At 33.8% G+C, this 13080-nt stretch overlaps 1 protein-coding gene across 2 annotated transcripts in view; it reads left to right on the forward strand.

Annotated features, from left to right (window-relative positions):
- The window catches only part of sp3 (phosphatidylinositide phosphatase spermathreecae), a 400619-nt gene that overhangs the window by 204070 nt on the left and 183469 nt on the right, over positions 1 to 13080 (forward strand). For both annotated transcript variants that reach the window (XM_090394946.1, XM_090394954.1), the window contains exon 11: positions 2865 to 2993. In XM_090394946.1, coding sequence (XP_090251072.1) covers positions 2865 to 2993 — 129 coding nt within the window. The remainder of the gene's footprint in view (positions 1 to 2864; positions 2994 to 13080) is intronic.

The following is a 13080-nucleotide window of genomic DNA, read 5'->3' on the forward strand; positions in this document are numbered from 1 at the left end:
TGGTCTATACCCGTAATTAGATTATGCATCATCATCATTATGATGATGACGATGCATAAAAATCAGAACAAATATTGCACTTATTTCCTCAAATAGCAAAATTAAAATTATTTTTATTTTAAATTGCGAAATATAGAGAATAATTATGGATTTATTTTAAAAAAATGAATTCATTTTTGAGAGAAGCCTACATCTAGTTTCATAATGAATATTTGCCCTTCTGAAGAACTTATGTTGGCAGGATGCCAAAAGAAATTGTACTACAGAATAAGTTTATTCATTATCCTTAACCCCCCATCCTTCCTTTTTTAAGCAATAGAATATGGCCTTTTATCCAATGCACTAATTTCAACCATAGTGTAATGCAAATATATTTGCCAATTTGTCATCCAGAGCCTTTTTATTTTTTAGATAATTCATTAACATTTAATTTCAAAGAACGTTTGTTATTTTCATAGATTTACTTTCACTTTTGACTGCCTATTTTTTTGATATTTCTTTCATTTGTTTTACAAATAAAATAAAAACAACAAAGAAAGCACCTATTGCAAACCAACAAGGCTTTGTATGAAGTGACCTGATTTTTTCCATTTGTTTTGAGACATCTAACAGGAATTTTTCTGCTTCAGCCAGCCAAATACTGAATTTTTTTCTTGCTTTGCATGTATTGAATACCGAAGCCAAACCGAATATTCAGCACATCTCCACAAGTAACACTCCACCATCTCCTTTACCCTCCTCGTCCTCCCAAAATATGCTATTCCTTTCAGTTTCTTTCCCTGTCAGGACAACCTCCTCTATCAACTAAGTTCCATTGATACTAATAAATTTATGTACATATTACTTTCCAAGAAATTATATTCTTGTTTAATCCTTTATCCAAGCATAAGCAAACAAAGTTTGTACTTTGTTTATAGAAGCTACTAACATCATATGAATTAACTTAGTATCCCATTATGCAAAGCATACTTCCTTTCAGAAGTGCATAATGCTAAGCATTATGGGCGAATCACTTGTGTGCAAGAAATATATGACATCTGCATTAATTCAACCTTGATATCTTCCTGGGTCTGGCTCCCACTAATGAGATCTTGCATGGCAGTATCATGTGGTTGGCAGATTATCCTTATTCAGTCTCACAGCCGTTCTCTTGAACATTTTTAGAGGTGGGCATTGCTCTTTAGGATCAAAGCTAGATTGTTAAGAGGAACCTCCACATAACATTTTTAAGGAATGCAGAGAACTGACTGAGCTTCTGAACTAATGTCCAGTCCTAACCTTCTTGTGGTTAGTAGGATCTGCCTTGATACTGAACAAACAAGGATGGGCTGACAGTTTGGGATTTACCCCACCACCGATGTAAGTAAGTGGTTTACACCATTTACTTACATCAAGAAACTGTTATGGCACTTAGTTAAACAAAGCCCTCTGCTATTTTAGTCAAGGAACCAGAGCAAACAATGAAATATCAGCTACTGAAACAAACTTGAAGTCAATATCAACAGAATTCATGATAGACACCATGAGCAGAAGAAGAAACAAAGGAGTAGAAATAGCAAAAGAATTCAAGAAGTACCATATCAATGTAATTAGCATTCTTCTTTTTCTTCTTATGGTGCTATCTTCTGTCGAAGGTCAGTGACCATCTTGGCGAACAAACTGCGTTCTTGTGTTAATCGGAGCAGTTGTGCGCTGCTCTTTACTGTCCATGTCTTGAAGTTGTCAAACCATGATATTCTTTTTCTTCCTCTAGTTCCTTTGCCATCAGTTCTTCCTACCAAAATAGTTTGTAGAAGTTGGTGTTTGCTGTTTCTCATGATGTGGCCAAGTTATGTTGTTTTTCGTTTCTTGATTATTTGTACAAGATCTTTAGCTTTGCCAAATACAAATAACAAATACAAGATGTTGAATTCAGGCAGTAATGGTCCAGGGAAGGAAGGTGTAACTATAGTATTCAACACTAAACATAAGGATCATCATCTTGAATTGCAAGCAGACTTAAATATAGTAATGTGGACAAACATCAAAATGGGGAATTGGATAATGAGACTTATTTATGCCTGTGGCATAAATAAGTCTGACACAAGGGAAAAGCTGGTTCTTCTTGGAGAGCAGAGTAGGAGATGGATACCAGACATAGAAATGTTTGGGGAAAATTTGGAGGAAAGAATGAAGCTAATAATAAGTACCTGCGCAGTTTCTGTTCAGGATGTTGACTAGTCATATTGTGAAGAAGTCAGCAGTGACTTCTTCACAATAGTTAATAATGGAATCTTCACAGATTCACATGGAAAGATACAAGAAATAAAATTAGAGGAGTGAACAGATCATGGTGGCAGAATCATGTTAGCAGTGAAGTTATTAGGAAGGAACTTGACATTGCTAGCATTCAGGAGTGTGTGAGCAGATCTAATCCCAAGTGATTATTTAAACAGAATCCTTCGATTAACAAAACAGGTGTTTGATGCCAGGATCGAAGATAAAAGACCCAGAAGAAGATCAAGGTCTAGGTGTGGATTGATGCAGTTAGATGGGCCAGATTAGACTGAAATATAAGATCTGACAATAGTTGTGTTCTGGCAGATATCAAATTAATTTGGAGAAAAATGTTGATAGGAAGTTAATAATAATGTAAACTTTTGATGTAGTGTTATAGTATTTTGTACATATCAGAAATTTTATTATGCTTGTCACGCCACTTTGCAGTTTTCTATGCCACTTTGCAGTTTGGACGGTTTCTTAGAAAATGAGTATGGTGATACAGTCACTCAAGCATTTATCTAGAATCCAGAAATCTGTGTATAATAATAATTATACTTCGAAATAACAGAAATTGTAACTGATTAATTAATCTCTTGTTTTAGTTTATCAAGCTAGGTTTACTACCACCAGAAGGAATCTTACCAGCCAGTTGCAGACGGGTTTTTCAAATGATGTGGGCAAATAATGGAGATATCATTAGTCGTCAATATGCTGGGACTGCTGCTCTTAAGGTATTAGATGATTTTAGCATTAATTGTTTTATTTAGAATTTATTTTCAAATTCAGAAGTAATTTGATATGAACAAATAAATTTTAAAGAGGAAATTTTGCTGGTTTGTCAATGAAGATAAATAATTTGCACTGTGGGCTTAGACTTATTAAAATGTTCAAGTAGAGCTTTTATACATTATTTTTTATAATTTATTTATGATAAATAGTTTTGCTTGTTGTCTTGGATAGATGTGGCATAATGTTTATGATAACAATGGTTCTTTTAACAGCTCAGTAATCAGATGTTTGTTACTACAATAAATGACTGTTTATTTGACCGTATTGGAATGGCAGTTTGCTGTTGTGATAATTGAGTTACAATTACATGATGTTGTACCAGAAGTCAATTGACATGCAGGGGTCTTTGCTTTGAATCTTGAATAAATATTATATTACTAAGGAAGATCTAGATCAGATTGGTTTTGGTTCCAGTGTATTTTTGGAAGTGATATACACTTCCAAAAATTCTGCATATTGGTTCCGCACATTCAACCAATATGCATATCATATTGGTTGAATTCAAAATATATATTCAATAATATATATTTGGTTGAATTTAAAATGGGAAGGGAAGAATGGAAAACAAGTGATATTAAACTTGAAAAATTATCTCCTTTTCATCCATATTTTGTGCTTGCATAGAACTACTTGTCTGTGTGTAGAGAGAGAGAGAGTAGCTGACTTTGTCAAGTTGTCCTTTGTATCACATAGTGGTACAGTCCATTCTCTTCTCTTGAAGTATAATTATATAAGTTGCAGTATGTCATTGTGAGAATATCTTTCCAGAATGAAGCCAGTTGTTGTGGTTTTCTCTAAATTAAATCCAAATGCAAACCAGCATATAATTTCAGCTATAATTACTTAAAAAAAAAAACCTTATTCTGAGTACAGTAATAATAAAGGTTACACACACACAGGTTTTTGCTACTTATATACTCAAGGGAGTATATAATATATTATGTACTGTACATGTTAGTACACATTATTACTAGCTTAATGTCAATGATTTTATTCCAGATTAATTGGCTATTTGTTAGGTCTCTCTTGTATTTCAAACCTTACACTTTGTCTTCTAAGATTTTACCTGCATCATTTCACAATCTTCATTTACCTCTATATCTTTTTCTTACTATCCTGGCATCACACACCTCTTTTGCATTTCCTCTCATATAAGTTCTGCTCATATATTCTTGAATGGCAACAAAGTCCCGTGTCTCTCTAATATCTTCATTTTGAATGACCATTTATGCCATCTGAGCTGGCCTGGTTGGCCGAGTGGTTAGCATATCTGCTTTTCATCCAAGAGGCTACAGGTTCAAATCCCACCAAGGGCATGGATGTTTGTGATTGTCCTACTAACCATTATCATATGTAGTGCTGTGATCCGTGTCCTGGTGCAGTGTCACCTTTGATGTGTTTGCACCATAAAAAATCAAATTAAAAAATGTCATCTAACTTCCCTAATTTTTCTTAGCACTTGCACAACTATGGTTTCTAGTTTTGTCCTCATATTTCTAACCCAGCTTTCGGATCCAGAAGTTAAAATTTGTTTAAACATAGTCTTGAATACTGCTAGTTTAGCATTTTGACTAATTTCTATACAAGTTTATCATCTTTGCGTATTCTATTCTCCATTTCCAAGTTTTATTATCATATTCACTAAAAGATGAGATATTTTACTTGTTCTGTAGTCTTCACTAAGAATGCAGTTGATGTTTTTCATGCTCCTTCCTATATTTTTAATTTTTGTCAGTTTGCTCCTAAAACCTGTAATGGATTTGTTTAAGAGTATGACATTAACTGCATAAAAGTAATGCCACTTCCCTTCATAATGTGATCCATATAGATAATAGATAGCAGTGAGGATCATTCACTTGTGTTTTACACATAATTTTGCTATTATTCTAACATACACATACCTCTGTTGGCTGTGTGTGTATTGGATATTGTACTTCTGTATAATATCCAATTTGCATCATAATTGCAGCATCTCGAACTGCTTCTCTCTTGGTGCCTTATCATGTGCATTTTTTAGATCTACAAAACTTAATACATGCACTTTTTATATTCCAGCGATTTCTGAGACTGTTTGTGTTAAAGTAAAAGTCTGGTTTGGTTTGAACTCAACCAATTCTGAAGTTTCTCTTCCACATTTTTCATAGCCACTTAAGAATATATATGAATCTTACATGGAACACATTATCGATTTCCTGACATATACCTTCATGGGGTATACAGGACATCGTGTTAGTACTGCATGAAAAGTTTAAATCATTAATAATTTCTTACAGTTTTCCTCCAAACGAATCTTTTATCTGTTGGGACTCCAATATTGTCCAACCTAGATATTGGTCTTCTGCTGGGTATTTTTCCTGCCATCCTGGCAAAAAAGAAGAAAAATTAAAAACACTTGTTTTGTTAACCTTTCCTATCCCATTCTGTTGAAGTGATCATACAACCTGAGATTATTCTGTTATGGACATCTTGCTCCAGTGGTTGCTAATGTGTATTCTTCTAAGTGCCATACCAACTGTTTACTTGGGACATGTAGCCTGATTAGCAAACATAAGTAATAAACAAGGAAATAATCATATGCAATCATAAAAAAGGTACATATCATGATGCATTCTTTTGTGGTGCCATTGTTAATTAAGACAACAGGTAAACTTAGAATTTTTTTGACATAAATTGTAAACATAATTTTGTTTTGCTAAATCTTTCATTAAAATGGTCCAGTCATAGTGGGAGAGAAAGGGTATATATTATTATTACTACTACTATTACTGTTATCATTTCAAAATAGTTTTCCAATATAAATAGAATTGTAATGGTGTGGGAGGGGGCAATCTTTCTTGGAACACATTTGAATCAAGGACTAGTGTAATAATGAGAGCTAGAGATTAGCATCATATCCTCTCTACTATATTGATGTTAGGGTTAAAACTTCTTTAAATATTTTCACTGCGATGTTGGTTGAAGTATTCCATAAATTAGCAAGTGTGCCCGAAAGGGGACTTCTTATAGCTGTATCTTCAATTATTTGATACAATTTATTTTGAATGATAAAATATCCAGAGTGAAAACAAAATCCAAAAGTTTAACAATATTAGAAAGAAAATTCTGGTTGAGTATCTCGATATCTGATAGAGTGTTGGTGAAGAGTGACACTGCATCTGAGCTAATTAATATCCGAAGAATTTTGTTTCTAAAGTCTAGTGTGTTTGTAATATGAAAGAAAGATTTTCCTGCAAAAGTAGAAAGTAAATTTGTCAGATACTTAGCTTATAATTGGGACAACCAGTAAAATCAGCAATCAGTCTTTAAGGAATACTAGGTATATGGATCTTGGAAAAATCATATAATGTTACTTGGGAGACATGCATGAAAGAGCTTGAGTTTTTTGTTTAAAATCATCATCTCAACCAGAGACATTGTCACTAAGATTATTAAGTGTAATAATCTTACTAACAGTGGTAATAGTCCACTGTTAGTAATCTTACTAACAGTGGACTATTCTACTTACCAGTCCCTCAGAAGAGGGACTGGTAAGTAGAATAGTCACAGGCATTAAGGAAATCTTCCTGTGATATTCTTTTTTATCTTGTATAACCATAGCCTTACCTTTGCCTGCTCTGGTGGTGATAATTGTTATTCTCATTATTCTTTAAAGATTTAAGAACTCTCATTTCTGGAATGAAATTAAGATTAAATTTAGTATTATCTAACAATCAGATGGTGGTGGGTTAGCTTTGAAAAGAATTTTGACGTTCATAAAGTGAATTGCATTAGTAGTTTTGGACGGAACAGAATGTAAGCCTCTATCTATGGAATAGAAAGTCCAGTGCCAAATGCTTATGAGAAATGGTATAATTGTGACCTTTAGATGATACTGAATTTCATCTTAAGTGAACTGTTGATCATATATAAATGACTAATTTATTGAAGTTGCTGGTAACACTAGAAGTTCTGGAACAGTTAATGAGTAATTTATATTTCTGTTTGAGGTTGCCAGTAGTGGTATTAAAAACCATTTTTTAAAATAGATTGAAGTTACAGCAATGGAAAGCCTCTTTCATCCGCACTTGCTAAGTACTTTATGGAACACCTTGGTACAGATATGCTGACATCTTTGGAATTTGGATTAGTTTTTCTTCAGATCTAGAAAAGTTCATATTCCAAAGAAATACAGTTCACTTTAACCAAAAAAAAAAAAAAGCAGCCTTTTGGATCTGCTGATTCTTCATCAACCCGCTGACGGTCTTTACTTCTGAGTGCTTTGGGAAAAAACTCACACAACTGTTATATTAGTGTTACTTCCAAGCCTGATAGTGAAAAGTGCACTCGTCACTGAAAATAATCATGTCCAAAAAAGTCCTCATTTTGTTCTATCCTACTGATAATTTCCATACAGAAATCTTGAACATCTTCTTTCTTCGAATGTTGTATGAGGGAAATCTGTAGGGCCTTAAATGTAGATGCTGTCATAAAACACACCACACAATCATGTGGAATTTCAGTTTGATGAGACAACCATCTGGTTGACTTTCCAGGGCTTCTCTGGAAAAAACAGCACCGACAGCACACAGCCTTCCTGTTGACCTTGGATAATGCACAGAACAACCTGTTTCCACAAAATTCTTGTGTCATGTGTAGATTGTGTACCTACTAGGAGGTTCTTTGTCATATTGCATGTGGAAAGTCCTTTGAATTTGTGTTGCAGACTTGTTTTCTTAAACCAGAACACACGTAATTGGAACACAATATGCTCTCTCTGCACCATTGAAAGTCGCCATTTTCAAATAAAGTTATGTGACCAAAAATTGATGTGTTTCACTACATTATGACATTCACTCTGCTTTTGTATGTCTTCCAGGTTATTCTCTGTTCTCCTGCAAAGTTGTATACACTCTTTTGAAATGCCCTGTATTTTGAACAGCTTTTCTCTTGTCATATATCTTTTTCTAGATCTATAAAACTACAAATGTTATATTCCAATGACTTCCCAATTATTTGTCTTAAAGTGAAAATTTGATTCTGATAACCTCTATTTGGCCTGAACTCAGCTGGTTCTTTCACCAACTTTCATCCTCTCCCAATTTTTCTGAATTTTTTTTTTCAAGTACACTCGGGTCTCTTTTTATGCAGATTTGAAGTTATGCGGTATAGTACACCCACAGATACGAGACCTTTCGACACTTCTGCGCATGTTAACAGAAGGAAAATCCATTCCGATAATAGGGTAATCCAGCATTTCCCAAACTTTTCCTACGACGAAACACTTCGCAAATCCTGAAATTTTCATGGAACACCTTGATTATTTTGTAATATATTAATTAATAATTAATTGTTAATTTAGCTGATTTATTATTATTAATTAATAATTGATCATTAATTAATAATTAATTAAACATAAACATTAAATTAATTTGTGCTGATTTTCATTGACATATCCCATTCTGATCACCAAAAATGTATAGTATTATAAGTACTTATGAGTGAATGCAGACTTTTTCTCCTGTGTACTGATAGTTTTCCCCTCCCTTTGTCCTGGAAATTTCTTTTGTAGTGGATGAATCGCTATTTGTTGCATCACAAACACCTTCAATAAGAGATTTCTTAACACCAAAATTAAACAGAGTCCCTTGTCTCTTATTCATATTAAAATTTAAATCTGTAGGCATATTACTTTTAAAAAATCTAGGCACTACGTTTTCTAAACAAGCATGAATAATGCCTTAAGTGACATGATATTATTGGATATCGATTAACTTTAGATATCGTCGAAGATCCAGAAAACGAAGCTCGAGAAAAACCTGTCCCCCTCACTGCAAATATAATTCGAGAAAGTCTTGAACTGTGTAATAAATTGGAAAATCATTTTCTTGTTAATGACACAAATTCTGAACGAGCCTTTAAATTCCAATGTGAGCTGAAGAACTGTATGTCTGGATATCGCGAGCTGTATAAAAAATTAGTGAAATCATCATCGCAAAGTTTAATCACTGATTACATTGTTAGAAGAAAAAAATCAGCACAGAACGAGGGTGAAGCTAATTCTGTTTGTGAAGAACCATTGCCTTTACCATACAAATCTGATGCGCTGACTATCTCTTCTGGTGATGAAAGTGATTTTGCGCCAGTTTGCAAACATTGCCGAATATTGTCTAATAGCAATGATAATTCTGATGAAAAAAAAAATTGTTACTTTTCAATAAAATTAAATGAATAAAGCTTTAAAACAAACTTAGACATTCTTATTTTCCTGAATTTTCATAAACTTTTTTATGCAATTTTAGGTTAATTTTAATTCATTGCTTCAGTTTTATGTCGTTTTAGAAAATTATGGAACATATCCCTAATTTTTCAACATAAGTTAGACCTTTTTTTTTGTGCGATTTTTTATATGCGGTTTTCTGTGGAACGTATCTACTGCATAAAATGAGACCCGACTGTATATGTTTATAAATCTTCCCTGGAACACTCAGTAGGGATATTCATCTAGAATTCTCACATTCAGTTTTATTCATCTTTAGTATTACTTCAGCTAGCTGCAATCATTTGAAGGATTACATATCTTTGTGACTTAATAGTTATTAAAATGGTATGGAGACATGCTGTCATATCAGTCCTGTCCTGTCAGGTGTCTTCTCCCTCCAGGAGATTGACTACCATGTGTCTCCACCATGTCCTATTCTATGCCTCTCTGCTGCATTCCTCATATGAGAGATAGGTCCAGTCTTCTATATTTTTCATCCACTCCAGTCTTTGTCTTCCTTTCTTTCTCTTTCCCTCAACAGTTCCTTCGAGAAGTGTCTCCTTTGTAGGCAGTTATGTCTCAGAATATGTCCAAAATATCTAACTTTTCTCTTTTTAATTTCTTTCATCAGGCTCCTGTTGATGCCTGCCATCTCTAGTACCTCTTCATTTGTCTTTTTTTCTTTCCATGATATTCTCATAATTCTTCACAGCTTTCAAAGGCCTCCAGTTTTTTCACACAGATTGGAGAGTGTCCATGTCTCTACTCCATATAATAATGTAGACTATATGTAGCATTTGGAGATTCTTAGTCTTGTTTTCACATTTAATTCTCTAGATGTTAGTAGATTTTTCATACTGTTGAAAGTTGACCTTGCGATTTCAATCCTTTTTCTAATTTCATCTTCTGTCTTGCCATTCTCTATGATCAAGTGTCCGAGGTATATGTATTTTTGCACCTGTTCTAATTTATTTCCTTTTATATCGATGCATATTTTTTTGTATTTTCTTTTCTCTTGAAATTATCATGATTTTTGTCTCTTTAAAGTTGAAACTGAGGCCATACTGTTCGCTATACTTGAGGGTTTCATCTATGAGAGTTTTGAGGTCATATTTGTTTTCAGCTAGAAGAACTGTGTCATCTACATATCTTAGATTATTAATATTTCTGCCCCTACAGTGATTCCTTTGAAGTTGCTAATTTTATTAAATATTTCTTCTGTGTATAGGTTAAAGAGAATCAGAGAAAAGACACAGCCTTGTCTCACACCTTTCTGAACTGGGAATTCTTCTGAGGTCTCTCTATTTAATTTCAAAGATGCAGTCTGTTCCCAGTAAAGATTAGTTAATAGCCTAATGTCTTTTCCATCCATGCTTATTTTTGAAAGGATTTCAATTAGTTGTTCATGTTGGACATTATCGAATGCCTTTTTGTAATCTATGAAGCAGAGGTACACATCTTTTTGTTTTTCTAGATATCTTTCTGTGATGGTTCTGACATTGAAAATACCTTCTCTTGTACCTACATTTTCCTTGAAGCCACTTTGTGTATCATTTATTTCTATGTTTATTTTTCTTTTATTTCTTTCAAGAATAATGTATAGGAGGACTTTTGATACTTGACTGATGAGGCTGATTATCCTGAACTCTTCACATCTTGTAGCTTTTGTTTTTTTGGGAATTGGAACGAAAATTGAGTGATTAATATCTTTGGGTAGAAATCCAGTCTCGTATATTTTATTGCATAATTTTGTTAGAAATTTCAGTCCTCCTTCATCGAGAGCCCTCAACCAAGATGCCGAGATGTTATCTATTCCTGCAGCTTTATGTGGTTTTAGTTTTCTGGCAGCATTTTCAACTTCACAGAGTAAAATGGATGGTCCTAAATCAGTCTGTTCAGGGATATCATTTCTTTGTTGGTCATATAATTTCCTTGTGTATTCAATCCATCTTTCCATGATTTCTTTTTTATCCATTAGAATATGGTCTCTTGAGTCTCTAATGACACTTGCATGGTTTGCTGTATTTGTCCTGCTTGTCATTTCTCTGATCTTTTCATGCATTTCTCTGCTTCTGCCAAGGTTTTCTATATCTATACATTTATATTTAATCCATTCCTCTTTGGCTTTCCTGCATTCTTTTTTTTTAAATTTCTTTATTCATGCTTTTATATTCAGGTTTGTTCTTTAACTTTTTTCTTTGTTCCATAAACGTCAGTATTTTTTCATTCATCCAAGGTTTATTCCTTTTCCTTTTTAATTGTGGGAGTGTATTTTTGGCTGCTTCATTGATGCTATTCTTGAATGTTTGCCAATTCATGTTAATTTCATCAATTGGCATTCTATTTTCTGTGTGAGTTGTGGTGTCAGACTTGTTAAGGGATTTTGTGAATTATTTTATAAAGCAGTCTTTAACTTCTTGGTTGTTAAGTGAGTCTGAATTATAAGTTTTTTTTATGAATGGTTGGCTTGGTATCTTAAGTTTTATTTTGATTTTTGCAATCACTGGGTTGTGGTCCAATCCTATGTCTGCTCCAGGATATGTTTTTGTTTGTGTTATTGCATTTTGGAATCTTTTGCTTATTATTATATAGTCAATTTGGTTTCTATAGATGTCCTCAGGGCTTGTTCAGGTATATAGTCTTCTGGGAGGATGTTTAAACAGTGTGTTGGCAATTATTAGGTCATTGGTTTCACAGAATTGAATTAATCTTTCACCTCTTTCATTTCTGATTCCAAGCCCTTGGTTTCCCATGCAAAATGAGATTTTTTCTGAGCCCACTTTTGCATTTAGGTCGCCCATCAGTATAATAACATCATCTGACTTAGCACTGGAGATTGCAGTTTGGATGTCTTTATAAAATTGTTCCAACTGTTCATCTGGGTGATCTTGGGTTGGTGCATATGCTTGGATAATATACAGGTTGAATGGTTGTGCAATTATTTTGGCTGTTATGATTCTGTCATTTATGGGCCAATATCCCATAGAGATTTTGCAATTCTATTACTTAGGACAAGCGCTACTCCATTAAAGTGTAGTCACTGCCAGAGTAGAGTAGATCACTGCCAGAGTAGATATATGCCATAGACATATCAGCAATAAATTATTAATTTGTGTGAAGAAGAAGAAGATTTTAACCATATTGGCTGACATCTCCAGAAACACTAATACGAAATTAGAATCATTAGAAACATAAATAACTACTCTAACAGTTTTGGCATGCAAATTAGTGATAGAAAATCAAAAATAATAATAGAAATAAGCCAGCATGGGGAAATTAGAACTGCATCCTAAATGGAGAACCTGTAGAACAAGGAAAATACTGTGGCATAATTTTTAGTGAAGAGACTACAAATTAAATTTGGAAATAGATAACAGAATACACAGAGTTGGTATGGTGGGGAACCAAGCATTGGCCCACTCAGAATTTAATCTTGGAGGGGGGGCTGAGCGCTCAGGATTTAACTTTTGGGTAGGGGCCGAATTGAGTAGACGATTTGCGAATACATACTACGCATCGCATACAACCTATGACTGTGACCTATCTGCAATGATCGCTTGTTCATAAGTAGCATAAAAATAGAAGACACAACACAACATAAATAAAAAAAATGAATTTTAATTAGGAAAAGAGTTTTGGAAAATTTTCTGGTGTTTTTTCCTTTTCTTTGGGGGGTGGCCGGGCCCCTTGCCCCTCCCCCTCTGGGTGCACCACTGGAACCAAGTTTATATATATTTACATGGAATAAGAGAGAAATTAACCAAACTAAACTAGCAGTATACAAGACTGTT

This window comes from Typopeltis vanoorti, chromosome 1 (genome assembly GCF_054136105.1).
Source record: "Typopeltis vanoorti isolate ZY-2024b chromosome 1, IOZ_Tvanoo_1.0, whole genome shotgun sequence".
NCBI lineage: Eukaryota > Metazoa > Arthropoda > Arachnida > Uropygi > Thelyphonidae > Typopeltis > Typopeltis vanoorti.